Raw genomic sequence first — 27,086 nt, forward strand, 5'->3', positions numbered from 1 at the left:
TTTTGGAAAAGTCATTGAAATGTAACTAAAGTTGCGTCAAATATAATTTACATTTGATCTAATCGCTGAAATAATCTGCGGTCGCGAGCTGTTATGTGCCATCATGACGCGCATGGTGTTATTTTTTTATATATGAAGCGAGAGCTGTGTGCTCGAGTCTTCCTGCCTGTCGGGCCGGCTGAACTCTGCTGCTCCGGGATGAGGGTCAGCTACATTATCTACGGTGCCTTTGTTATCTGTGCGGAGTCACTGTGGCACAGACTGCACCGCTGGTGAACAGCTGTTAGGAATACTCTGTTTCAGTAAAAGTCCTGCATTCAAAATGTTCCTCAAGTGAAAGTAGAAAAGTATTCTCATCAAAATATAGTGAAAGTAGCGACAGTAAAAGTAGTCATTTTGCAGATTGGTCCATTTCAGAATAATAGATATGATATGTTTTATAATGATTGATCATGAAAGTGTTCTCAAAGCTGGTAAAGGTGCAGCTAGTTTGAATCACTTTGTATACTGCAGGGTAGCTGGTGGATTTACTCCAGGTGGAACTAAAGTCTGATTTAACACTTGATTAGATTTCACATCATTCATCCACATCTGAGAAGTAACTAAAAGTATTAAATACATGTAGTGGAGTAGAAGTACACCATGTACCTCTGAACTGTAGTGGAGTAGAAGAACAAAGTAGCAAAACATTGAAATACTTAAATAAAGTACAAGTATCTCAAAATTGTGCCCAAGTATAGTACTTGTTGAGTTTATGAACTTAGTTACTTTACACCATGTGGCTATAAAGATAGAAAGACTAAGCCTTGCACAGAGGCATGAAAATACATTTTCAAAATGCTCAACAGTGCTGCCAAAATTATAAACTGACTGCTACACAATTAAAATAAATGCTTTAATATATTTCTATTAGATGTGACTCTTTGGGGTTTCTGTTATTGTTAACACTGCTGCTTTAGTTGTTCTGCTAAAATCCTCTGATATTCCGTGGGGTGGGGGGGCCGGGGGCTCGGATCCTTGTCACCTTTTTCATACCTGATGAGTTTGCATCCCTGACTACTTTGCTTCAGCGTGTAGAAGCTAGTAAGCCTACTATTTGATTTGTTTTAGATAGGCACAACATGTTTCATATTCAGACCTTATTTTCCTCTTCCATGTTCAAATAAACCATTTTCAGTGGTAATTTGTTTTTGGTCATGGAAAATGAGGTAAAGGTCATGGAGAAGTCATGGAGAAGTTATGGAGAAGTCATGGAGAAGTCATGGAGAAGTCATTGAGAAGTCATGGAGAAGTCATGGAGAAGTCATTGAGAAGTCATGGAGAAGTCATGGAGAAGTCATGGAGAAGTCATGGAGAAGTCATGGAGAAGTCATGGAGAAGTCATTGAGAAGTCATTGAGAAGTCATGGAGAAGTCATGGAGAAGTCATGGAGAAGTCATGGAGAAGTCATTGAGAAGTCATGGAGAAGTCATTGAGAAGTCATGGAGAAGTCATGGAGAAGTCATGGAGAAGTCATGGAGAAGTCATTGAGAAGTCATGGAGAAGTCATGGAGAAGTCATGGAGAAGTCATGGAGAAGTCATGGAGAATTCATGGAGAAGTCATTGAGAAGTCATGGAGAAGTCATTGAGAAGTCATGGAGAAGTCATGGAGAAGTCATGAAGAAGTCATTGAGAAGTCATTGAGAAGTCATTGAGAAGTCATGGAGAAGTCATGGAGAAGTCATTGAAAATCATTGGTGAAAAAGTGTATGAACCCTGAAAGATGAGTAAATACAGCATAATAATTCATGTATAAATACAACAGGTACAAAATAAAAATATGAACATGAACATTTAAACAGTATTAATTAAAGAAAACAATACGTGAAAATACAAAGAGGAATAAATGAAAGGGAATGTAATAAAAAATAATACAATTAATAAATATAGTCAACAGGAGTGGTGATAAAAAGAGCTCCCAATAAATGAAACAGTTGAAGAATATAAATACTATATAAATAATAAGAAAATGAAAATGATACATAGACAAATAATAACTATATAAATATAAAAGTGAATAAATGGATTGATAAATAGGAATCAATAAAACACCCTCTATGGCATGACTTTTTATTTTGGGAGAAAAAAATGTTTCACCATGTGTTTTAGAAGCTTAGGGGTCCCTGATTATTATATACATTATAAAATGTGACCCCCCCCCACACCATCAGGGCAACACTGTGCTACGAGGGTATTTAATCACCAAGGATTTCAGAAGAAATAGAAAAAACGTGTGTGGGTGTCCTTTATATATACAGTCTATGTTGTGAATTTATTCCAGGTGTAACCTGGACCTGAACCTGGACCTGGACCTGGACCTGATCCTGAACCTGGACCTGAACCTGGACCTGGACCTGGACCTGAGTCCTGGACCTGAACCTGAACCTGGACCCCGTTGTGTTTCCTCAAAGAGTGACCGCTCAATGGAGCCTCAATCTGCTGATGGGGGGTAAGAATTTAAAACGGACTGAAAGCCATTTGAGTCAGTTGTTGTCTGTGTTGAAGCTTCTGTGTAACCTTCAGGAAATCCTGGTTATTAGCGACGTCGGTGGGCGTTAAGTGAACTGCAGTTAGCATCCTGGACATGAACTCAGTGACGTTCTCCACTAAAGAGATGTGTTTACGTTAGCTTCACACTGCTGGCTGTAGGGCAGCTGAAGAGACGCGAGGCACTTTGGAGATAAACTTCACGTCTTTAGGATTTACTCTGAACATCTTCCAGAGTCCTTCACATAGAGAGCAGTCCACCGGCTGATAGAGGAGACTCAGAGAGTCTGGAAGGTTCATCTGTTGGGAAACACAGAGCGATTTATACCATTACATTGTAAAGAGTGACTTTAGATTTAACATATTTTCATCAGTTTTTCTCCAGCGTGCCAATGTCTGCATCTGTTTCTGTTTCAGGGTCCAGCAGCAGAGACCAGACTCTCCCAGCTGTCTGTCCCTAAAGAGCGACTGGTCAAAGGTCGACTTCATAAACTTTAAAGGAAGACCTCCATCTGCTGATCAGAAGTAAGCTGTGACTCATAGTAACGAGTAGCTCAACGCTTCTGCCCATTCACTTTGAATGGGGTGACGTCACGCTTCGCCGAACTGCATTGTGGGAGCGAAGCGTAACTTTGCTGGCGTGGCTCGCTGCAAAAGTTGAGCAATGTTCAACTTTTGAAGATTCGGCGGAAGCGTCAGCCAATCGAATCATCTGCCAGTACAAACTCTAGCCAATCAAACCGCGTCCTTTTGTGTCCGGGGCGGGAGATTCATGTGATTGGTTGTTGGTCGAGTTTCAGCCCCCCCCCCCCACCGGCAAGCTTCAACGCACGCCGCTGTGTGGACGGGCCGTAAGAGTCCGGTTATGATAGAATAAAACCAGTTTGTATAAAGTCTCATCCGACCCCTTCTCTTGTCCAAAGTTGTAGTGACCACGATATCCATTAGTTTTTTGTCCTTTGTTTGTGATTCACTCGTGGGGCTGACCGACGAATAGACGCTTGTAGTTCGAGATAACAAATATAAATGTCCAGATGCGATTGAAAAGTAAGATAGTTTATTCCAAAAAAGGCAAAAATAAATAAACGTTTTTAAACAAACTATTTGTCCTATAAACTGATATTTCAATGTTAAAGGCAGAAGAACCAAGCTGTGACGCTCCCAACCAGCCAGGTCTAAGAACTGTTTGCTCCAGTCAGCCAGTAGGCTGCAGCACCTCTCCTTTTATGCTGCAGCCCCTCCACCTGCAGAGTAATCTCAGGAAATGGCTCCCACATAACCGGCCTCTAATTGTATTTTGGAGTACCACAAAAACAATGATCAAATATACAAAAAAAAGGAGCCTATACAGTCAGGATTTCTATTCATTTCATGAATCCAGTGATCTATCAATATGAGTTGTGTGGTGTTACTCATCCTGTCTACATGATATCATCGTGCCATCAGCGGAAGAAGACTCTTTGCTGCCGTCACTCTTCACATTCTAACAGCAGACAGATCTTGGTGATTGGCCTCTCCAGCACACTGGTCTGTGTTTTGACAGCTCGAACCAATCCTTTAGTGTCTGCCATAGCTTCTAGCACTCTTCCCAGGATCCACGAGCCACGGGGAGCAGTAGGTTCAACTACCATACATCTCCAGGTTTAAAGCTTCTCTTCTCCTTGCACCATTTCTGTCTTTCTTGCATGAGGGGTAAGTATTCCCGGCACCAGCGTTTCCAGAATAAGTCTGCCATGTTTGCACCTGTTTCCATCGGCGTCTTACGTACAGGTCCTTCTTGTCAAAAACTCCAGGGGGCAGAATTGGCTTGGTTTTTAAAAGCAAGATGTGATTTGGGGTTAGAGGCTCCAGGTCTTGAGGGTCATTTGAGACTGTTGTGATTGGTCGACTGTTCAAAATGGCCTCTACCTCACATAAAAGGGTTTGTAGCCCTTCTTCATCCAAAGTCTGCTGCTTCAAAGCAAAATAGAGAACCTGCCTCACCAACCCAGTCTCACAAAAAAACGTGTAATAACTACGTTGGTCCACAACGTAGGACGTAGTATTTCTACAAAAACGCCTCTGAAATGGTAAGATCCATACGTTTTTTTCACCATTCATTCCAATGGCTGGCGTCTATGTCACGTGATCTTCACATTTCTCCCTGCAGAAAAAAAAAACATGGCCGAGATTCGTTTTATTCTCGGTGGAAAATGCCTATTTTAGATTTAGGTTAGTTTGGGCATTAAAATGCGTGTTGATGTCATTTGATGTGAGAAATATGAGTTGTTATTTCAGATTATGTGTGCAGTGGATGCACATGATCTTTAGTTTGCTAGTTATTACGAAGATTACTTCAGGAAACTGTGTCCATACAACGTTTTCATTGTTACCAAGGTGGTTGCTAGGGACGCTGCTATCGATATTATTTCTGTTATGTTGTGTAACTGTTTAATGGTGTTATCTTTATTGCTACCCCCTTCCCCGTCAATGTATAGTGTTGGTCCACAGCGCAAACGTATTAATTTAACAAAATCTGCATCTAAAATTGTGGCATAGATACGTTTTTTTTTTCTTTTTCTGCCTTCTCAAGATCTTCCAGAGTAATGGTCTGTCCACCCGGTGTGGCCTTCATGTTTTCTATTTTCTGCTCAACATTGCTTTTGTTTTGAGCATCGGTGTTGGAGTCCTTTAAAGTGGAAATAAGCTCTTTTCTCCTTTGAACGAGCCGCTTCAAGCCTTCTTTGAACTTCAGGATCCATGCTACTGCAGCTTTCACTTTTCTCCAGCTGCAGAAATGCATGAGTAGCTTGCCTGTAGGATTTTCTGTGACTATAACTCTGTTGACTATAGCATTTCTTTTGACCTCTAAATCATCACAGGAGAGAGGGATGGATTCCAGGGGAAACAGCGGCCAGTCCTTTTCTGACTTCCAGAGCATTTCTGGGCCATGGATCCATGTTCTGTTCTCCATAAATGTGTCGGCCTTTTGTCCTCTAGAGGCGACATCAGCAGGATTGATCTTTGTGTTCACGTAGTGCCATTGGGTTATCTCTGTGGACTCCCTGATGATGGAGATCCTGTTTGCAACAGATGTGTGAAACCTTATGTGTTGGTTTGCAATGTATTTGAGCACAGATTGGCTATCAGTCCATAACATAGAGCTTTCCAACTGTAGTTGCAACTCTGCTCTGAGTAATGTGTCCACTCTTGTAGCCAGCACTGTAGCAGCAAGCTCCATCCTGGGGATTGTGATCTTCTTGAGAGGAGCTACTCTTGCCTTTCCCATCATGAATGCCACGTGAATGTTGTTATTGTGGTTCACCAGTCTCAAGTAGCTCACTGTGCCGTACCCCTGCTCACTTGCATCCCAGAAATGGTGTAGTTGTGCTTGGATCTGTTGGCCAAAGTCTTTGGGCTTGATGCACCTTTTTACCTTGAAGTCAGTCATCTTCTGAAGATCTAGCTTCCATGTAACCCACTGCTTAGAAAGCTTCTCAGGTATGTTCTCATCCCAACCGTAGCTAGTTCTACACAGCTCTTTTAATAGCAGCTTGGCAGGCAGAGTGAAGGGTGCAAGGAACCCAAGAGGATCATAGATGGAGCTCACCATGGATGATATTCCTCTCCTTGTGTGTGGTTGTGGCTTGATGCTGACATTGAATGTAAAATGGTCCTCTTCCACACACCATTGCACTCCAAGTGCTATCTCAAAAATACCAGCTCAATAAATCACAACCGCTCAAACCAACTACAAACTACTACCGCGGATTGGGCAGAGAACAAGTCTGAGAAAGTTAACTCCCCCATGTGACGTAATATGACGCGTTTGACGTATGACGTTAAAAAAAGCAATTTTTAGTAGCAGAGCTCAAAACGGCTCCTTTTCCTCTGAATTCCTTATGTCTCGTAAAACATATCAAATCCTGCATTAACATTTTTAATTGTAATTTTCAGGCAAGGTTAAGCATAAATGTAGTAAAAAAAAAAACCTGCAAGTTGCTCTTTAACAACCTATCAATGTGTCATACCCACTTAACGGGAAGAAACTCAGCTAACTAACGATACGAACCATTTTTACCGTAACAAAACACAAGTCTCACAAGAAGTGTCTAAATGAGCCCTGAGCGAAAGAATGCTAACGCACTTAGCAAAGAACTCACGGTAGAAAAACGTATACTTATCGGATCTGCACAAACAAGACATTGGCTAGCAAGCTGAGATTCCACAGATTCTAGGGGTATAAGTATCATCACTGAGCGATCAAAACTCGCGGCATGGGAAGCGAACCCAGACAACACACAACGTAGCTTTACGGAGCAAAATCGGGAAATATGTCTTACCTTTTGCTGTTTCTGATCAATAGTTGTGTTCAATGGCATTAAAACGATAAAAACGCTGCTGAAGGTTAATCCAATGGTTAATCCAATGTGTCTGTGTCACTTTGAAATGATTACGGATAATCCATCATCATATTTATGTCAATAACGGAGATGTCATATTAGCTGCTACGAGAGTGTATGACAGCTTCCTGTTTTGGGCATTCAGGCTACACATCACTTATTCACCAATGGTAATGTTTAGATGGATTTTAGGAACATCCCCTCGATTCTATTGGCTCTAACAGTTAAAAAGAGGTGTCAATCATCAAAATCGACCGAGGGGGGCCAGAGATATGGAAAATGCACCCAAATGACCCCAGAAGTGGTTTTTTTTTCTAAATCTCTCTAAAAAGGTCAAATGTCACTTGTTTTGCATCAATCTTGATACAGGGTACTTATTATATGTTATAGTTTGGATTCCTAAAGCTTTTAGTCTACTATCCCATCATTCAAGGGTGGTTTTCACTATAAGGAATGGTTTATTTTTGGACGGACACAATCATTTACAGTTTTTACTATGTTCAATCTGAATTTACTTTACAATAAAAACATCTATATTGATTCTGACTCTTCTACATCCAACTCACAGGTTTATCATTACTTTGAGAAAAAAGATGATTAATTTACTCCTTTTAGGGAAGATATGGTCATTTGTTCTGGGAATGTCATTTTCGAGCCTGAGACCTGAAAGCAGGCTCAGGGGTTAACAGGTTAAGTGAACTGCAGTTAGCATCCTGGACATGAACTCAGTGACGTTCTCCACTAAAGAGATGTGTTTACGTTAGCTTCACACTGCTGGCTGTAGGGCAGCTGAAGAGACGCGAGGCACTTTGGAGATAAACTTCACGTCTTTAGGATTTACTCTGAACATCTTCCAGAGTCCTTCACATAGAGAGCAGTCCACCGGCTGATAGAGGAGACTCAGAGAGTCTGGAAGGTTCATCTGTTGGGAAACACAGAGCGATTTATACCATTACATTGTAAAGAGTGACTTTAGATTTAACATATTTTCATCAGTTTTTCTCCAGCGTGCCAATGTGTGGGCGGTGGTGGCAAAGTCCGTAGGGACTTGGCTTGGGAACCAGAGAGTCACCGGTTCAAGACCCCAGAAGACCAAGTGCTACCCAGGTGTCCCTGAGCAAGGCAGCGTTCCCTACACTGCTCCCCGGGCCCGTACATATGGCAGCCCACTGCTCCTAACACTAGGATGGATCAAATGCAGAATGTACATTTCCCCTCTGTGGGACGATGAAGAGCTCCTTCTTCTTCTCTTGATGCATCTGTTTCTGTTTCAGGGTCCAGCAGCAGAGACCAGACTCTCCCAGCTGTCTGTCCTTCAAGAGCGACTGGTCGAAGGGAGCCTTCATAGACTTTAAAGGAGGACCTCCATCTGCTGATCAGAAGTAAGCTGTAACTCATAGTAACGAGTAGCTGAACGCTTCTGCCCATTCATTTTGAATGGGGTGATGGCACGCTTCGCCGAACTGCATTGCGATGCTCGCTAGAAAAGTTGAGCAATGTTCAACTTTTGAAGCTTCGGCGGAAGCGTCAGCCAATCGAATCATCTGCCAGTACAAGCTCTAGCCCAGGGGTGGCCAACCCGCGGCTCTTTGCCCAGTTTCATGCAGCTCTTCAGTTCATATGGAATTGTATGTGTGAGTGTGGGGGAGAGACACGGACTCCTGACAGTTAAACCTGATACTTAGTAGGTCTGTTAAGGATTGAATGCTGATCATTCTGACGTACTTTCGTCCCGGCTCTCCCTACGTGTGTGTGTGTGGTGTCAGGTGTCAGTATGAGAGGATGACAGCGCGTCTAATTTTGATGTGGCCCAAGAGCCAATCACAATAATACCTGCGATGCAGTGAACCAATCACCTTTGAGGGGGGGAAAACCTATCGTTGATTAAACACTATCTGACCATGAACTGAGTTTGATCCTAAAATGGCAGGGAAGAAATGCTAAGCGAAAATATGAAGACGAACATAGGACGTTTTTAGTCGAGTGGGAGAGTTCATGTTTTGTTTTTTTTATCGAACGCAAATGCAAGCCATTTTGCCTAACCCATTTCAAGGCTTCAAATCTTCAGCGCCATTTCACCTTCCCAAAAGGTACGGAACTTCGCAAGCAGAAGATAAACACCTTGAAAAGTCAGGCAGAAAAGCAGACACAGTTTTTAAAAAAAATAACGGAGCACTTTTAAAGTGAGATAAAAAACCTTTTCGATTTTGTTTACTGAGAGTTTGTGTGTGAGTGCACACAATGATCATTGTTATGTTGTTATGTTAACTGGCCTCTGAATACTGGTACTGTCTGTCTGTCTGTCTGTCTGTCTGTCTGTCTGTCTGTCTGTCTGTCTGTCTGTCTGTCTGTCTGTCTGTCTGTCTGTCTGTCTGTCTGTCTGTCTGTCTGTCTGTGTGTGTGTGTGTGTGTGTGTGTGTGTGTGTGTGTGTGTGTGTGTGTGTGTGTGTGTGTGTGTGTGTGTGTGTGTGTGTGTGTGTGTGTGTGTGTGTGTGTGTGTGTGTGTGTGTGTGTGTGTGTGTGTGTGTGTGTGTGTGTGTGTGTGTGTGTGTGTGTGTGTGTGTGTGTGTGTGTGTGTGTGTGTGTGTGTGTGTGTGTGTGTGTGTGTGTGTGTAGGAGGAAGAAGAAAGTAAAGGAGCACAGAGAAAGGCTGAGAACAAAAGAGAGAAGGAAGGGGGGGTGCACGCGTGACTGTGAAAACAAAACCGTGTGCTTTTGTGTCCGGGGCGGGAGATTCATGTGATTGGTTGTTGGTCGAGTTTCAGCCCCGCACCCACCCCCCCCCCCCCCCCCCCCCGCCGGGAAGCTTAAACGCACGCCGCTGTGTGGACGGGCCGTAAGAGTCCGGTTATGATAGAATAAAACCAGTTTGTATAAAGTCTCATCCGACCCCTTCTCTTGTCCAAAGTTGTAGTGACCACGATATCCATTAGTTTTGTGTCCTTTGTTTGTGATTCACTCGTGGGGCTGACCGACGAATAGACGCTTGTAGTTCGAGATAACAAATATAAATGTCCAGATGCGATTGAAAAGTAAGATAGTTTATTCCAAAAAAGGCAAAAATAAATAAACGTTTTTAAACAAACTATTTGTCCTATAAACTGATATTTCAATGTTAAAGGCAGAAGAACCAAGCTGTGACGCTCCCAACCAGCAAGGTCTAAGAACTGTTTGCTCCAGTCAGCCACACCAGTAGGCTGCAGCACCTCTCCTTTTATGCTGCAGCCCCTCCACCTGCAGAGTAACGCACTCAAATTAAATAATAAATAATATACACCACAGAATCTCAGGTTATACTCTAAAAAGATAAGATACTATAATCTAAGGAAATGGCTCCTACCAAAGTGTTTAGTTGTGAACGTCCACACTGGGAGGGGCAGTGAAACTCCATCTGAAAACTCAGGCTGTTCAGAAGCTGTTCCACCATCTCTCAAACACTTCTGATGGAGGAGACTGAGCCTTCATCAAAGTCACAACCAGCTCTACTGCCAGGTGAACCCTGACCCCTGCTGTGGGGCTGGAGGTGGAGCTGGGGGGGGGGGGTAACGGGGGCTGGTGTAAGAACTGTCCCTAGGTCTGTCCTCTTCCTGATGAACAGCTGTTAGCCAGCTGCAGAGTCCAGTCTCTATCCACACAGCCACGTTCCAGGAAGACCAGAATGAAGGATGGACAGAATCCTCTTCAACAGTAGCTGGAAATAAATATTCCTGTATTGCAAAGTTCCCGCTGACGCACAGGACCACCAGCCTGTTTCCCTGTCCTCCTTTACCCTGAGTGTGTCTCTGTGTGGACAGACATCATGTGAGCTAATGCTTCATGGTTCCTCCACAGAGGGGACCAGGAGAGCTGGGAGCTTCCCGGTGGTCAGTCTGCCCAGCAGCATCAGACACAGCTGGACTCCATATTCACGGTGAGTACATGTACTCCAGATACTTGACCTCTCTTCTGTTCACAGTCATCTCCATGCTGCACTTTCAGAGAGTCAGTCTGTCCGGATCTGATGTTTGGATCCATGGTTTATAGTTTGTGTCCTTCATGTGATGTTCCAGCTGCTGGAGGACCACATCGTCACCTTTGTGAAGAGCGAGCTGAAGAAGATCCAGAAGGCTCTGAGTTCAGATTACCCAGAATACTTAGAGGATCAGAGTGAGGATGAGGATGAAGAGCAGAGGAGGAGCAGAGAGGCCTTCCTGAACATCACACTGCACTTCCTGAGGAGCATGAAGCAGGAGGAGCTGGCTGACCGTCTGCAGAGCAGTAAGAGGGTTTCTATAGAGAGTTAACACTCTGGATAAATGTCTCCTCTGCTGATGTCTCAAGAGACCAACATATATCCATACTTCATTCAGAGAACCAGAGTTACAGTGTGACCTCATGATCTTTTGTTGTGTGTTCTTTCAGGAACTCGTGCTGGAGTCTGTCAGCGTAAACTTAAGTCCACCCTGAAGGAGAGGTTCCAGTGTGTGTTTGAGGGCATTGCTAAAGCAGGAAACCCAACCCTTCTGAACCAGATCTACACAGAGCTCTACATCACAGAGGGGGGGTCTGCAGAGGTCAATGATGAACATGAGGTCAGACAGATTGAAACAGCATCCAGGAAACCAGACAGACCAGAAACAACCATCAGACAAGAAGACCTCTTTAAAGCCTCACCTGGAAGAGATGCACCAATCAGAGCAGTGCTGACAAAGGGCGTGGCTGGCATTGGGAAAACAGTCTTAACACAGAAGTTCACTCTGGACTGGGCTGAAGGCAAAGCCAACCAGGACATCCAGTTCATATTTCCATTCACCTTCAGAGAGCTGAATGTGGTGAGAGAGAGCAAGTACAGCTTGGTGGAACTTGTTCATCACTTCTTCTCTGAAACCAGAGACGCAGGAATCTGCAGGTTTGATCAGTTCCCGGTTGTGTTCCTCTTTGACGGTCTGGATGAGAGTCGACTTCCTCTGGACTTCCTCAACACTGAGATCCTGACTGATGTCACAGAGTCCACCTCAGTGGATCGGCTGCTGACAAACCTCATCAGGGGGAAGCTGCTTCCCTCTGCTCGCCTCTGGATAACCACACGACCTGCAGCAGCCAATCAGATCCCTCCTGAGTGTGTGGACATGGTGACAGAGGTCCGAGGGTTCACTGACCCACAGAAGGAGGAGTACTTCAGGAAGAGATTCAGAGATCAGGAGCAGGCCGGCACCATCATCTCCCACATCAAGACCTCACGAAGCCTCCACATCATGTGCCACATCCCAGTCTTCTGCTGGATCTCTGCTTCAGTTCTGGAGGAGGTGTTGAAAACCAGAGAGGGGGGAGAGCTGCCCAAGACCCTGACTGAGATGTACATCCACTTCCTGGTGGTTCAGTCCAAAGTGAAGAACATCAAGTATGATGGAGGAGCTGAGACAGATCCACACTGGAGTCCAGAGAGCAGGAAGATGATGAAGTCTCTGGGGAAACTGGCTTTTGAGCAGCTGCAGAAAGGCAACCTGATCTTCTATGAGTCCGACCTGACAGAGTGTGGCATCGATATCAGAGCAGCCTCAGTGTACTCAGGAGTGTTCACACAGGTCTTTAGAGAGGAGAGAGGACTGTACCAGAGGGACAAGGTGTTCTGCTTCGTCCATCTGAGCGTTCAGGAGTTTCTGGCTGCTCTTCATGTCCATCTGACCTTCATCACCTCTGGAGTCAACCTGCTGGTAGAAGAACCAACAACCTCCTGGCTGGCTAAAGTCTTCAGACCCAAACCTAAACCCAAACCTAAACCTAAACCCAAACCTAAACTAACAGATCTCTACCAGAGTGCTGTGGACCAGGCCTTACAGAGTCCAAACGGACACCTGGACTTGTTCCTGCGCTTCTTCCTGGGTCTTTCTCTGCAGACCAATCAGAAACTCCTACGAGGCCTGCTGACACAGACAGGAAGTGGCTCAGAGACCAATCAGGAAACAGTCCAGTACATCAAGAAGAAGATAGAAGAGGATCTGTCTGCAGAGAGAAGCATCAACCTGTTCCACTGTCTGAATGAACTGAATGATCGTTCTCTAGTGGAGCAGATCCAACAGTCCCTGAGATCAGGAAGTCTCTCCACAGATAATCTGTCTCCTGCTCAGTGGTCAGCTCTGGTCTTCATCTTACTGTCATCAGGAGAAGATCTGGACGTGTTTGACCTGAAGAGATACTCTGCTTCAGAGGAGGCTCTTCTGAGGCTGCTGCCAGTGGTCAAAGCCTCCAACAAAGCTCTGTGAGTACAGAGATCATTTGATTTAGAGAATCAGTTATTAATACACTGCTGTCTTCTGAATAACTGTTGTCCTCATCGTCTCTTCAGGCTGAGTGGCTGTAACCTGTCAGAGAGAAGCTGTGCAGCTCTGTCCTCAGTCCTCAGCTCCCAGTCCTCTAGTCTGAGAGATCTGGACCTGAGTAACAACGACCTGCAGGATTCAGGAGTGAAGCTGCTGTCTGCTGGACTGGAGAGTCCACACTGTGAACTGAAGACTCTCAGGTCAGAGACCAGAACAGTTTGACTCAGCCAACAATCAGCCCTGCTGTGTGGTGTGGGAATACCATCATCAATAACATCATTCAAGAGAAACACAACACAATATATCAGTCACAATTCACTAAATGGTTCTTGGCACAAACTTCTTTCAAGTTCAAAAACATCCCCCCTTGTGACACACAGAAACAAAACAAAGGGCTGGGCCCCTCACTAGAGGTGAGGTATATTGCCTCATAGATCAATCAAATGTAGGTAAATGAATCTTGATACTTGAATATGCTTTATGAAAAACACAGCCTACAGATGTAGCAATTCATTTCAGAAAGTTTGAAACGCGAGGGCCGTGAATGGTACGTGATCTGCCCTCGCTCAAGGGAAAACCTCCAGCTTGACTTGAGACCGCCCCCGTGATAGATAAATGTAATTATAATGAAGCCAGCTGCAATGGATCATTGATCCACCAGGGGGTGCAGTGGGGTTCCACACTGGAGCTCATGTGAAATAAAGTGAGATACAGTACGCTGGATGTACAGCGGAACTTTGTTAAGATCCATATGTCACGGATATCATACTCTGTGCTAAATAAGAGACATGTACTCATTTACAAAACATCAACATGTTGTTATTTAACAAAATAATTTATTATAATATATAAAAACAGAACACCATGCGTGTCATGATGGCACATAACAGCTCACGGCCGCAGATTACTCCGGGTCCCAGCCCCCCCCATACCCCAAAAATATTTGTATTGCAGATCTACATGAATCACACAAACGACTTATTTTGGATTCAAAACGGCGAATTTCGCCGAAAGGTGAAAAGTTTGCATCACTGAACATAGACAGAGCACAAGTGAAACATAACATCTGAAACGATGTAACAACATAATACACTTGTGGGGATGCTTGGGATGTGAGGAGTGAGGGACACGGCTTAGAACGGGCGTGTCGCCTGGCAGGACAGGAGAGTGTGTGCACCAGTCTGCCTTGATCTATGAATTCATGTCCGTGACACTCACTGCTGCCCACAGCTGTTTCATAGAAGGAAATTCCTTCACATCATGAAAGTGTTTTAACCACACACACCTCTACTACACACATGACGGGTGTTATGTTCCCCATAAGGAACAAGTCGCTGCAAATTATCCCGCTTATTACACGGCCAAATTCTCAACAAAGTAACGACATGACTTCCAATATTAATTTAAATGCTTTTATGGATTTAGAAAATGTCTTTTATTGATTTAAAAAATAGTTGTATGTATTGATTTAAAAAATAGTTGTATGTATTGATTTAAATTGACATGCATCCGCTAAGAAAAATAGTCCGTTGTTACAGTTTTTTAAACAGTCTGAATGAAACGGCAGCTCTCAGCTGTGTATTTACACAACTAATGGCCCATCAACCACAGCTCTCTCCCCCCCTCCCCCCCTGATCTTTCTTCTCCAGCAGCTAAATTAACGGTAGGTTACTCTGAGTGACAAGCTTACAGTTAGACACAACACTGTCATTGCAAGTGACCCTCAGTTAGTTGACTTTTATGTTCAACTGCTAAATTAGTTACTGATAAAAAAAGGGCTTCTACTGTACCTAATTACCTTAACACTAGAACCGCCAGAGGTTTTTGTATAGGCCTACCTAAACCCGTCAAATCCCGCTATTAGAATGCAATTTTTAACAACATAGGGTGCTACATAACACACTTTCAGGAAAAGTCACGGACTGGGAGACTTTAATATTTTATTGAAAAAAAGTTACATTGCACACACACAACACACATCACACAAATTGACCCGATTGGCGGTTCTAGTGTTCAATAAACTCACTAATTAATGAAACCAGTTCAATACGCATTATTCTTATTCTTATCATTCTTTATGAGCGCAGAAATAGTCTTAAAATCAGATCTGTTTTTTAAATGAAATCTGACGGCAGGCAGTTAGCTCTGATCACCTATTCTAAATGCGCCGCACCTAATCGCTGGCCATTCAGCCACAGACACTGTTCGAAATGGGGGGGAGCTAGGGGGAGCTTGGCTCCCCCGAAGAGGGAGGGAGCTCCCCTGAAGGCTGACTTTGAGATAAATAGGGGGAGCCCAAAACAATCGTGCATATTTGTGTCACACAGATTAGAAATGTTGAGTTTCTGTAAATAACAGTTCTTGAAATAAATAATAGTTATTGTTCATTACAGTTTCTGAATATTTGTTTTATATTTGTGAATATGTCTGGGTGTTGCCATCTGTACGTGGCGGCGCTGCATTCTTACTTACGTTGCTATGGTTACGGCGGTGATGCCAGCGCGGTATTTGAAATGTTCATATTGATATTTTTTTAACTCTGGCTGTGTAATAAAAAAATATGGCAAAACGAAAACAGCCAAGCGTCACAGCTTTTGGATTCACAAGCAAAGAAGCGAAGGAGTCTAAAAATGACAACGTGAACGGAAAACAACTTTTAGTTGGCCGGCTGTAAGCGGCGTTAGGGTCGAGTTTGACAGCTCCACACCGAGGGAGAGGCCTGCCGATGCGGAGCCTGAAGAGGCTTCAACAACGGCCACATCCGCCGGCATAGTGACACCGTCTGTATTAGTAGAAGAGTGTTTTTATAGCAATTGATCGCATCCGCGCTGCTGCGCCAGTCAACAGAGCGTGCGTGTGACATATTTAGTAGCAGGATGTGCTCTGAAAAATAGGGCTCCCCGAAAGCAAATGGGTAATTCGAACACTGACAGAGCTCCCTCTATACAAATCAAACTGTAGACGGTGTGAAAGCACCTATTGTTTTAAATAATGGTCTGAATGTGACCTGTGAGCCTTCTGAATCACCGTGGGACAGCACATTCTAAACTAAAATGTTCAATCAATAAAGTAACATCTTATCTTATCTTAATTATATCTTCATATTAATAATAATAATAAATCATACAGTATGTGTCCGAAAGGGAGCAGGAGGAAGCAAACACAAAAATATACTGCATATTAAAGCAAACGATTGTAAAGGTTAAAGTATGAGCATAACAAATAAAGAAGTGTAATGTAAACATTTACATTATAATTATGATTATTTAATATATAAAGACTATATATTATTGAATTACAAGATTAGATATACTTTAGTTGATCTAAAATATTGATGTGTTCAAATGCTCTTCAAAACACAACTGAAAGTCCATGAAGCTTGTCTTTCTGTATTTGTGAATGAAGCGCCATCTCCTGGTTAAATCCTGAAATTGAAAATCTGGCAACGCCCTCTTGGAAAATAGTGGGAGGGCTTAACATTCCTCTATACTGGTCTTTGGCAGGCCGTAGGCAGGAAGCTGTAAGCTGGACTCTGAAATGAAGTGCTCCATCTGTATATCCAGCTCTCCAGAGGGTTTACTTCACTTTGTTGGCGGCTCATCCGTTAACACAGAACCCTCAGATTGATTATAATAAGGAGAAACAGGAAGGGTTTGTAAAGCAAATCAGTTATTGGTTTTTTTTTTACCAACTAACTAAATGCTTTCAACTTGAATTGACTGAATTTATTTGTAAATTGGGCTTATGAACACATAAATACTTCTGTTTATATATATATATATATATATATATATATATATATATATATATATATATATATATACATTTAAGAAGTACAATATAAGAAAAGCACATGTTTCTCTCTAGTCTTTCTTCACATTATTCTCTATTCCTTTGTTTTATGATCTGTTCATATCAGTAAGACCCTTACCATGTCTGTCCAGTTGAACTGTGAAGCAGTGACTGGAGTTGTAGGTGTAGAGATGACCCAGAGGTGATGCAGTAATAAGCCCCGCCCCTTTCAGTCCTGGACCCTCAGATGATCTGACGGCTTGTTTGTGTGTCTGCAGGCTGTCAGGCTGTCTGATCACAGAGGAAGGCTGTGATGCTCTGGCCTCAGCTTTAAACCCCTCCCATCTGAGAGAGCTGGACCTGAGCTACAATCACCCAGGAGCCTCAGGGGGGAGGCTGCTGTCTGCTGGACTGGACACGCTCAGGTATGGAGAGGCTCTCAGTCTGATAGAGGAGGTAGAAACTGGCTCCTATGACCTGAAACACCCAGAGCTGATAGACCCTGACTCTTCACACTGTCTGCCGTCAGCTGTTAGCATCAAACACACATGTTCCACAACTGAGAGGAGACCCCCCCTCAGTGGGTCAATGTTCATCGTGGAACCACCAACAGAAACAGAGTGGGGGGGTTTAATGTTCACACAGATTTAGCACAGGAAGTGACATCATGAATAAATAACTGATTCATTTCCAGATGTTTTATTCTGAGTCCTAGCAAACGGCCAATCAGAAGAACCTCCCCTGGAATGAAAATAATGATGTATTAGTTTCAGTGTTGGGAGTAACGTGTTACAGTAATCAGATTACATTTGTCTGTAACGCGTTACTGTTGGTTCAGCAGTAATTCCATTAGATAAGAGGAGATAGTACTTTATTGATGCTAAGCACTAAATGATCTCGTTGCCTGCGTTACGTTAAGCTCTTCAACTTTCTGAATAACGGGAGGACAGAAAAAGCAGAGATGAACAGGCGCAGCAAACATCGTGGAGGACATGTTGCCCGTTTCATTACATCCATGGTTTCCACGGTGGAATCACCATCTTTCTAAAAACATATTGAGCCAGAAATACGTAACAGGCGGCGAGATCAGACTCACAAATAAATAAATGTATTTAACCGTTATGGTGTGAATATGGTCTGCCAGTGACGTGCGGTGAGGTTCATGGCTGGTGAGGCACTGACTTAGTATATTTTGACCTTAATCAAAATATTCTGTTATTTTCAAAAGCTTTTTCAGTCTGATGCTTCGATTCATTTCAAACAGAGCGTTCAACAGAAGGATCAAATCTAAATATTGGATTGTTCTCCCTTAGTAAGATCCCATCTTCATTACAGTGGTGGTCTTTCCTTGACTTGAAGATGAAGTCCATGCTCTCCTTCTGGACAACAATCTATTACTGTTTTGTAAAAGTCCTCCTTATCTTCCTCTAGTTTCAAAAGTCTAGTTTGTTGTTTGCGTCTACCGTCTCTGAGTAGAATAACAGCAGCAACAAGAACCTGTGGGCTCTCAGCATCTGAGAGTGAACCTCTGGATTCTTGAGACTCCCCCAGATGCCGCTAGATTCACACATACATGTTTTTAAGAGGCGAGTGTCTTCGGCCAATCAGATGTCTGATTCATTTTTGAGCCAATCACATGCGTGTGTCCCCTCGAGGGTGTGTTTCATGCGTTTGCAACGTAGCGTAACATCTACACGTTTTGCGGAGACCGGGGGGGTGAGAGAGTCTGGGGCCCCTCAAATCCAGAGAGAACCACACAGAAAGCGTTTTTTATATAAATGTAACAAAACTCAAACATGTTCAAACAGATTCAGGAATCAGAAATCAAGAGAAAAGATAAATATGAAGCGCACGGTGAACCAAAGAGAAACCCATATTTCCTGATGCACACAAACGCTGCACACAGGAAGCATGCCCCCACCTGATCAACACCTGGAGAGGAGATCATAGACATCATGAAAGAGACACCTCAGTGTTTGTAGATGTTTCTGGAGGCAGACTGAGGTGGACATATCAGATCCTTTAAAGACTAACTGACCCCCCCTCTGCTCTCAGCCTGGAGCCTGCTGCAGTCCGGTTCTTGAGGCCAGGTCTCAGGAAGTGTAAGTGTGTTTTTAATCATGAACATCTTCACACTGGGACATCACAGGTACTTTAATAACCTTTAATACCTGCTGTGTCTCTCATCAGATTCCTGTGGACTCACACCGGACTCAAACACAGTGAGCAGATTCCTCCAACTGTCTGAGGACAACAGGAAGGTGACATGTGTGGAGGAGAAGCAGAAATATCCTGATCATCCAGAGAGGTTTGACTTCTGGCTTCAGCTGATGTGCAGAGAAGCTCTGACTGGTCGCTGTTACTGGGAGGTCGAGTGGAGAGGAGGGGTTTCTATATCAGTGACTTACAGAGGAATCAAGAGGAGAGGAGGGAGAGAGGACTGTGAGTTTGGAGAGAATGATCAGTCCTGGAGTCTGGAGTGCTCTGGTGGGAGTTACTCTGTCTGTCACAATAAGAAAACAACACACACCTCCTCCTCCTCCTCCCCCTCCTCCTCCTCCTCCTCCTCCTCTGGTAGAGTAGCAGTGTATCTGGATCATCCTGCTGGCTCTCTCTCCTTCTACAGAGTCTCCTCTGACACACTGATCCACCTCCACACCTCCAGAACCACATTCACTGAACCTCTCTATGCTGGGTTTTTGATTGGGTATGGTTCCTCTTCAGTGTCTCTGTGTTCTCTGCTGGAGTGACCCCCCCCCCACCCACTCCCCCCGAAAAGAGAGGGGCTGATAATAAAAGGGAAAAACTAAGATTTCTGAGACTTTCAGAAAAAGTCAGAATTCTTAGATTCTGTTTGTTAATTTTCTTTTTAAATAAATCTAAATGTTGAGATTTCAGAAAATAAAAGTTTCTCAAAAAGAAACCAGAATTGTAAGATTTTAAGAAAACTCTCAAAATAAAAGTCAGTCTTTGCAAAGATGAAACTCAGAAAGAGGTTGAATACCAACAGGAAGTCCATTCTGATTTATTTCCACACGGAGGCTTTTATTCTGAAACTGCAGGAAAACCTCCATTTCTCCCAAAGTCTTCCCACCATCTGTAGTTTGTGAACACGTGACATCACTTCAGTTTGAATGGCAGCAGTAAAGGGTTACTGAGGCTCGTTGAGAACAGGTCATAGTGACGAGTTCAATCACTTCTGCAGAATATAATATATGATGTCTACAAACTAACATAACGTCTAAAGTGCAAACGTGAACACAAAGTGCAAACCACAGCGTGCATGCATTTGAGCTCAATGACCGGCTTCCTGTGAATATTTAAAATATAACGTGGCCCTCCACAGCAGAGTCTGAGCGGCACAGAGTGCAGCTTTTATTTCAATGCTCGCTTTTTACTCTCATGCAAACATGCTCATTACTTTTTAAGAAGGGTCAGATTCAATGTTCCTGATTTGCATTTAGAAACTAATCTTCCCTCAACAACTCGATGATGTTTGAATGAACACGGCTGCTTCTGGGGTGAATGTAAACCTCTGATCTGGGTTAGATGGGTTTATTAACAGACCAATCACATGATGATTGCCTCATCATTAACACTCATGTGCTTTCAATGTAAGCAGCTGATCTAATTAATAAAGTGTGTGTTTTGAGTCGGACTCGTGTCTTTGTCTCAGTTTGATGACTTCTTCCATTCTTGAGAGGATCAGAAATACATGGATACACAATTTTGAGATTTTTTGAAATAATTCAGAATTGTTTGAAAAAAAATCATAATTTTGAGATTTTGAGAAAAAGTCAGAATATTTTGAAAAAAATCAGAATTTTTAGAAGTCAAAAAAGCCATTTAAAAGAAAAAAAGTCAATTTCTTTTTAAAAAAAGTCAGAATTTTGAGATTTGTAGAGAAAGTCAGAATTTGGATAAAAAAAATCTGAATTTTGAGAGAGTCTGTATTTTGGGTCGGACTCGTGGCCTGTCTTTGTCTCAGTTTGATGGTTTATTTATATCTTTGTTCCATATTGATAATGATCAGAAAGCTTCAGATTTGGTGTAATTCTCTTCCCCCATTAGAGACAGGAGCAGCTCACGTTCCTGGGTCAGTTTAGTGTTGTTTTGCTAGACGACACCTATCAGGAGAAGTTACTCTTTGAAAACAGAGACACCAGCGTCTTTTCTCCCCAGCAGTCGCCTCAATATACCATGATGCAATGCAAAGCCCTGGTGCATGATGGGAAGCAGCAGCACTTTGGTTTAACTCTGCTGGGAGACACATTGTGCGACATCTAGTCAGAGATACCAGCAACAGACAGTACTAGTTAGAGTTACAGAGAAAAGAAGAAGTCTGCCTTTATTTCTGTTTCAGATGTTTACATAATGGGTTGTTTCTTTCTAGTCTTTTAATTTCTCTAATGTACAATGCCTTGTCTTTTTATGCTGCTGCAACACAAACGTTTCCCAAATTGGGATCAATAAAGTACTTCTTATCTTACCTTATGTTATCTTATCTTAACGCAATGTGAGAATCCTCTTGTTTGGTGTAAAGGTGAGTCTAATCAGACGCCAATAGCTATATGATAGCTCTGTGATTAACATGATGATTCAGCCTCTATGGAGATAGACATATGACTATCAGACACAATTAAGGGCACGAGCAAAAAATAGGACTCAAGAGCACAACCAGGCAAAAAGGTCTTTAGTCAAGCGTTTAATCCAAAAGGTACAAATAAAACAGGCAATGATAGAAAAAATGTACTGACTGGAAGCAACGAAAAACAACCAACTAGGTTGGTACAAATGCTAAGCAGCTAGAACGATAGATTACATCAGGAGAGAAACATGGAGTACTTTCTGCTATACAGACAAGACGAACTGGCACTGAGCAAGGAAACAGCACAGACTAAATACACAGGTGAGGAGTAATGATTAGGGACAGCTGAGGCTCATTGAGGCCAGGCAGGTGATTAACAGGGAGCGGAAATACACAGGTGAGGGAGTGAGGCGATCAGCCAGGGCCAGGATGTGACAGTACCCCCCCCTCAACGACCGGCACCGGACGGTCCAGGCTCGTCTGGATGATGTCTGTGGAAATCCAGGATGAGTTCTGGGTCGACAATGTTCTTTGAAGATACCCATTCCCTCTCCTCAGGACCACAGCCCTCCCAATCCACCAGATACTGGCGGCCACGAGCCCGCCGGCGAGCCGCTTGACAGAATGAACTGGCCCTCCATCGATGAACCGGGGGGGCGGTGGGGGTCTGGAGGCAGGGACCAGAGGGCTCTCTTTGACCGGCTTGATCCGAGACACATGGAAAGTTGGGTGCGACCTCATGGACCTGGGAAGCTTGAGTCTCACAGCAACAGGATTAATAATCTTTGAGACAGGGAAGGGACCAACAAAACGAGGAGCCAATTTACGGGACTCGACTCGAAGAGGAAGGTCCTAAGTGGAAAGCCATACTCTCAGGCGGACACGATAGGTGGGAGCAGGGATCCGTCTGCGGTCTGCTGCCCTCTTGTACCGAGAAGACGTCCTAAGCAGCACTTGTCTAGCCCCAGTCCAGATGCGACGCCACCTCTGAATCAGTGCCAAGGCAGAAGGAACCTTGACCTCTCCCTCCAGGGACAGAAACAGGGGCGGTTGGTAGCCATAAGCACACTGAAATGGGGAAAGACCAGTAGAAGAGCAAGGCTATGTGTTGTGCGCTTACTCAACCCAGATAAGATTCTTACTCCAAGTAGTGGGGTTCTGAGAGACGAGACACCGCAGACCGGTCTCTAACTCCTGGTTGAGCCGCTCGGTCTGTCCGCTGGACTGAGGGTGAAGGCCGGAGGAGAGGCTAACGGTGGCACCCAGGAGAGCACAGAACTCCTTCCAAAACTTGGAGACAAACTGGGGACCCCGATCCGACACAACATCTTTAGGGAAGCCATGTAACCGGAAAACATTGGACAGGACAACCTCCGCTGTTTCCTTGGCAGAGGGTAACTTGGGCAGAGGAACAAAGTGCACCAACTTTGAGAATCTGTCGACAATGGTCAAAATGGTTGTGTTACCTTGGGACAGGGGAAGACCCGTTACATAGTCCAGAGAGACATCCGATTCCCCACATTGTAATTCCTCTCAGCAGGAGAAAGCTTCCGGGAGAGGAAAGCACATGGGTGAATCTTGTTGTCCTCTCTGGAGCGCTGGGAGAGCACAGCACCAACCCCCACGTCTGAAGCGTCCACCTCCACCACAAACTGCAGACGTGGGTCCGGGGAGATCAGTATAGGGGCCGTGGTGAAGGCCTTCTTGAGCCTCGGGAAGGCTTTGTCCGACTGACAGGTCCACTGAAACCTTGTGTTTGGGGAGGTTAGTGCATGCAATGGAGCAGCAACAGTGCTAAAGTTTCTTATGTATCGCCTATAGAAGTTGGCGAACACTAAAAACCGCTACACTTGCATGCGGTTTGCAGGGACAGGCCATTCAGAGACATCATTAACCTTAGCCGGATCCATCAAAAACATTGCCCACTGACACAAGAAAGCCCAAAGATGAAACAGTGGAAACATCAAAGTCACACTTCTCGGCCTTGACAAAGAGGTGGTAGTCCAGGCGACGCTGTAGGACACGGCGTACATGATCTCTGTGGGTCTTTTTGTCAGGGGAGAAGATGAGGATGTCATCCAGGTACACGAAAACAAAGATGTTAAGCATGTCTCGAAGTACATCATTGATCAAAGTCTGAAACACAGCTGAGTCTCTTGCGTTTCAGGCTTTGGATACGCTGTTCAGCCATGCATCGGTTATTTGGCATGATGGGATGTTCTTGTCTAAATGGTAAGTCTAGGCAGTAGTGTCCATCTGACATTGTTGCAGAGTGATTCATAATGTTCAGGAATTGTTTGTCTTCTCTGGACATTTCCTCTGTTTCCTTGCTTGTATTTTCATTGAAATCATGATTGTATTGTTTGACCAATAGCTCCTCTAGGTGTGTAATGGATATCCGATTGACAGCAGCAGCAGGGTGGCCATTAGCATCTCTAGTGTCGTTGCTTCCTTTTAGGGGACCATAGAAGACCCACCCCAGTAGGGTCTTCACAGCGTATGGCCCTTCTCCTTGGCTATTGATCAGCTCCCGAGGTTCCAATACCTTAGGAGAATGTGTCCCAATGAGTAGGTCAATGCCAGAAGCAATTTCATGAATTTTGATGTCCTTTAAGTAAGGCCATTTTTCCAGATCTTCCTCTAGAGGAATATTGTGCTTGGAAACAGGCATGGTCTTATGTGTGAAGACATCGGATAGTTGAAGGAAATTGTCTTCGTCCAGACTCGATATTTCCAAACCTGAGATATGATGATTAAACAAAATGTGTTCCTGATTCATTGTCTTTTGGAGAATGTTAGTCCTTTGTCCTGTAAGGTTTAGCCTCCTCATTAGACTTGCTGTGCAAAAGGTAGATGAACTTCCCTGGTCCAGAAATGCATAAGTTTGTAACCCTTTGTCCCCCTTGTGGCTCTTTACTTGTACTGGTACGATGGAGAAGATGGAGTTTTCATCACCGGCCCCAATGTGCCCACATGTGTGAGGTGAGATGACACTATTACTTTCCATTGGCTTCCCATTCTGTTCTGTGTGTTCTGCTTCCTCTCTTTTGCCTTTCTGTTCAATGTGGAGTATTTCAGGAGGACTGTGGTTGCACATATAACATGTCAAACGACTGTGGCAGTGTTTGCTCATGTGTCCTATTTTTAGGCATCCAAAACAGACTTTCCCTCAAGAAGTCCAGCCTTTCTCTGTGTGTTTTCTTCAGGACGTGTGGACACTGCTCCAATGAGTGATCACTTCTACTGCAGAACAAACACAAATGTAGGGAGTTGGTGCTTGATGCAGGTATCTTCCTTCCATTTGTCGTAGCGTCTTCTAGCACTGGTGTTCTTGGACGCGTAACAGTTGTTGCAAAACTACTTCCTCTTAGGCTTGATTTTTCCCTTGAGAAGGTAGAGCTTCTGACAGTGGTAGATGGTTTATCATCTTAGATGCTTCCAAACAGAGGATCTGAGTATCTTCACTTTCCTCTCTATGAAGTCGACAAGGTCAGGAAATGTATCTCGATGCCCACGCTCTCCCTGCAGCTGACATGCTCTATTCCTCCACTTGTCTCTGAGTTTGTAGGGTAGTTTCTGAAGTATGTGTTTCATGTTTGAAACAACATTCATTTCATCCATATAGGTGAGATGTTCCATTGCATTGCAACAACCTCTTAGGAACAAAGAGAAGGCTTGCAGTGCTTTCACATCTCTGGCTTTGATCATTGTCCAGGTAAATGCTTTGTTCATGCATGCAGTGGCGATCTTGTGTTCATTACCAAAGTGTTCTTTAAGCAGATGTTTGTCCTTTGATAACCTTGAGCTGGAGGCAGATGTTGGCAGCTGCGCACTAGGTCCTTTGGTTGTCCTCTAGTGTATTGCTCTAGGTCAGGGCTATTCAACTACACATTCAGCTGGGCCAGACATTCAGCGGCCTGTAAAAAGCGGGTAGTGACACATTTTAAACCAACACATATTACTGCGATGAAAAACATGCCATTTGTATTCATTGTTCATCTACTGTAACAAAGGTAGGTCAAAAAGTGCATAAAAACACAACTAATTAGCATTAATTTAACAGAATCTGAAAAAAGTGCACAGTTGTAGCATTACATTGGTTTGCTTTAGAAGTCAAATATTCAGGTTATGTTTTTTGAACCACATCACAAAGTGCATTTACTGAATACAATAATAGCAGTCTTAATAAATGTCCTCACATACAAAACAAACAGCTAAAGAGCTCCAATGCAACACAAAGAGGTAGTACTGTAGCAATACTGTTTTTAAAGTAATAACAAAAAAATCATACGTTTTGGTCACATTTGACCCAGACACAAAGTGCACTTAAATGAATACAGAAAGAACTGTCAAACCCTTCAGTGCACAAACCCATAACAAGGGATACGGGTAACTGTATGAATGAATACTACACTACACGTCTACTATAGTAAACTAGGTGCTTACTATCACCTCATTTGTGATTTGTCATCGCTGACTTTCTCAATGGGAGAAGGGACATTTTTTGTTTTGAACAAGAGCAGTGATTTTTGGCTCATAGGATGTCCATGCAATCCTAAGACATTGGTGAAGAGTGCTGTCAGTCAGGGAGCAGCGAGTGCTACTTTTGATTGAGTTCATGTGTGAAAAGCTTGATTCACATGTGTATGTTGATCCAAACATACTGAGCACACAGATCGCTACTTTCTGAACGTCACTCCAAAACTTCGCTGGCCCGTTAGTGCGCTGCATGTCAATAAGTTCCAGTGTATATTTCCCCTTGTCGATGCAGCCTGCAGGGGACCACTTCCTTTGCTCTGGTTGATACGTCCCCCTCTATTGCAACAGTGAAGGGGTCTCTGGCAAAGCCCATCACCTCTGTGGGCAGAGCAAGTCCATCCAATCGACCGGCAAAGTTCTCTTTCAACCTCGCAATGTATACGGCCCGCGAGACCATTTGGTACGGCCCTCGAGGTAATTTATAAACACACGCAAAAAAGAAAAAAATTGAAGAAATATAGACCGCAAAAAAAGAAAAAAAGCGAGTGCCTGTTTTTCCTGGCCAAGATTAGGGTCCTTGAACACAACACGAGCCTGACGTGTCTGACAGGGGTGCAGTTTTGACAGAGAGCACCAGAAAGCCAGAACGCCGCTCCGGCACTTCACAAATTGCAGTACCCATAAGGAGCCGTACACATGCCGCAGTTTCTGCCTGGCTGTGTCTTTAGTTGAAAGCCCAGTGACGATCTGTTCATCTGTCATACTGATCATACAGTCAATAACTTTGTTGTTATTAGCATCTGGTTAGCTAGCTATGCTAACGAATATAAGAAGCTTTTTCTCCAACCAGTAGGTAAAGGCACATCTTTATCAACATCTTTATTTATTTTATCTTTATTTATCTGTTGTTATTTTGTTTTACTTGTAAGCGCTTTGAGCACCAGGAAAAGCGCTTTATAAATGTAATGTATTATTATTATTATTGATATGATCATTATAGTTATAAAAAAATAAGAGAA

General features: G+C 43.6%; 2 protein-coding genes across 2 annotated transcripts in view; both read left to right on the forward strand.

Moving 5' to 3' along the window:
- LOC307035614 (NLR family CARD domain-containing protein 3-like) overlaps positions 1–19,281 on the forward strand; it is a 98,883-nt gene extending 79,602 nt beyond the window's left edge. The window contains exon 9 of the transcript XR_013807149.1: positions 19,191–19,281. The gene's annotated coding sequence lies outside the window, so the exon portion shown is untranslated. The remainder of the gene's footprint in view (positions 1–19,190) is intronic.
- Positions 10,989–27,086, forward strand: part of LOC307035609 (NACHT, LRR and PYD domains-containing protein 3-like) — a 97,574-nt gene continuing 81,476 nt past the window's right edge. Inside the window, 3 exon segments of the mRNA XM_079675171.1 lie at positions 10,989–11,166; positions 11,311–13,147; positions 13,235–13,408. Coding sequence (XP_079531297.1) covers positions 11,130–11,166; positions 11,311–13,147; positions 13,235–13,408 — 2,048 coding nt within the window. The 5' untranslated portion in view covers positions 10,989–11,129.

Source organism: Notothenia rossii (genome assembly GCF_949606895.1).
Source record: "Notothenia rossii genome assembly, chromosome: 4".
Lineage (NCBI taxonomy): Eukaryota > Metazoa > Chordata > Actinopteri > Perciformes > Nototheniidae > Notothenia > Notothenia rossii.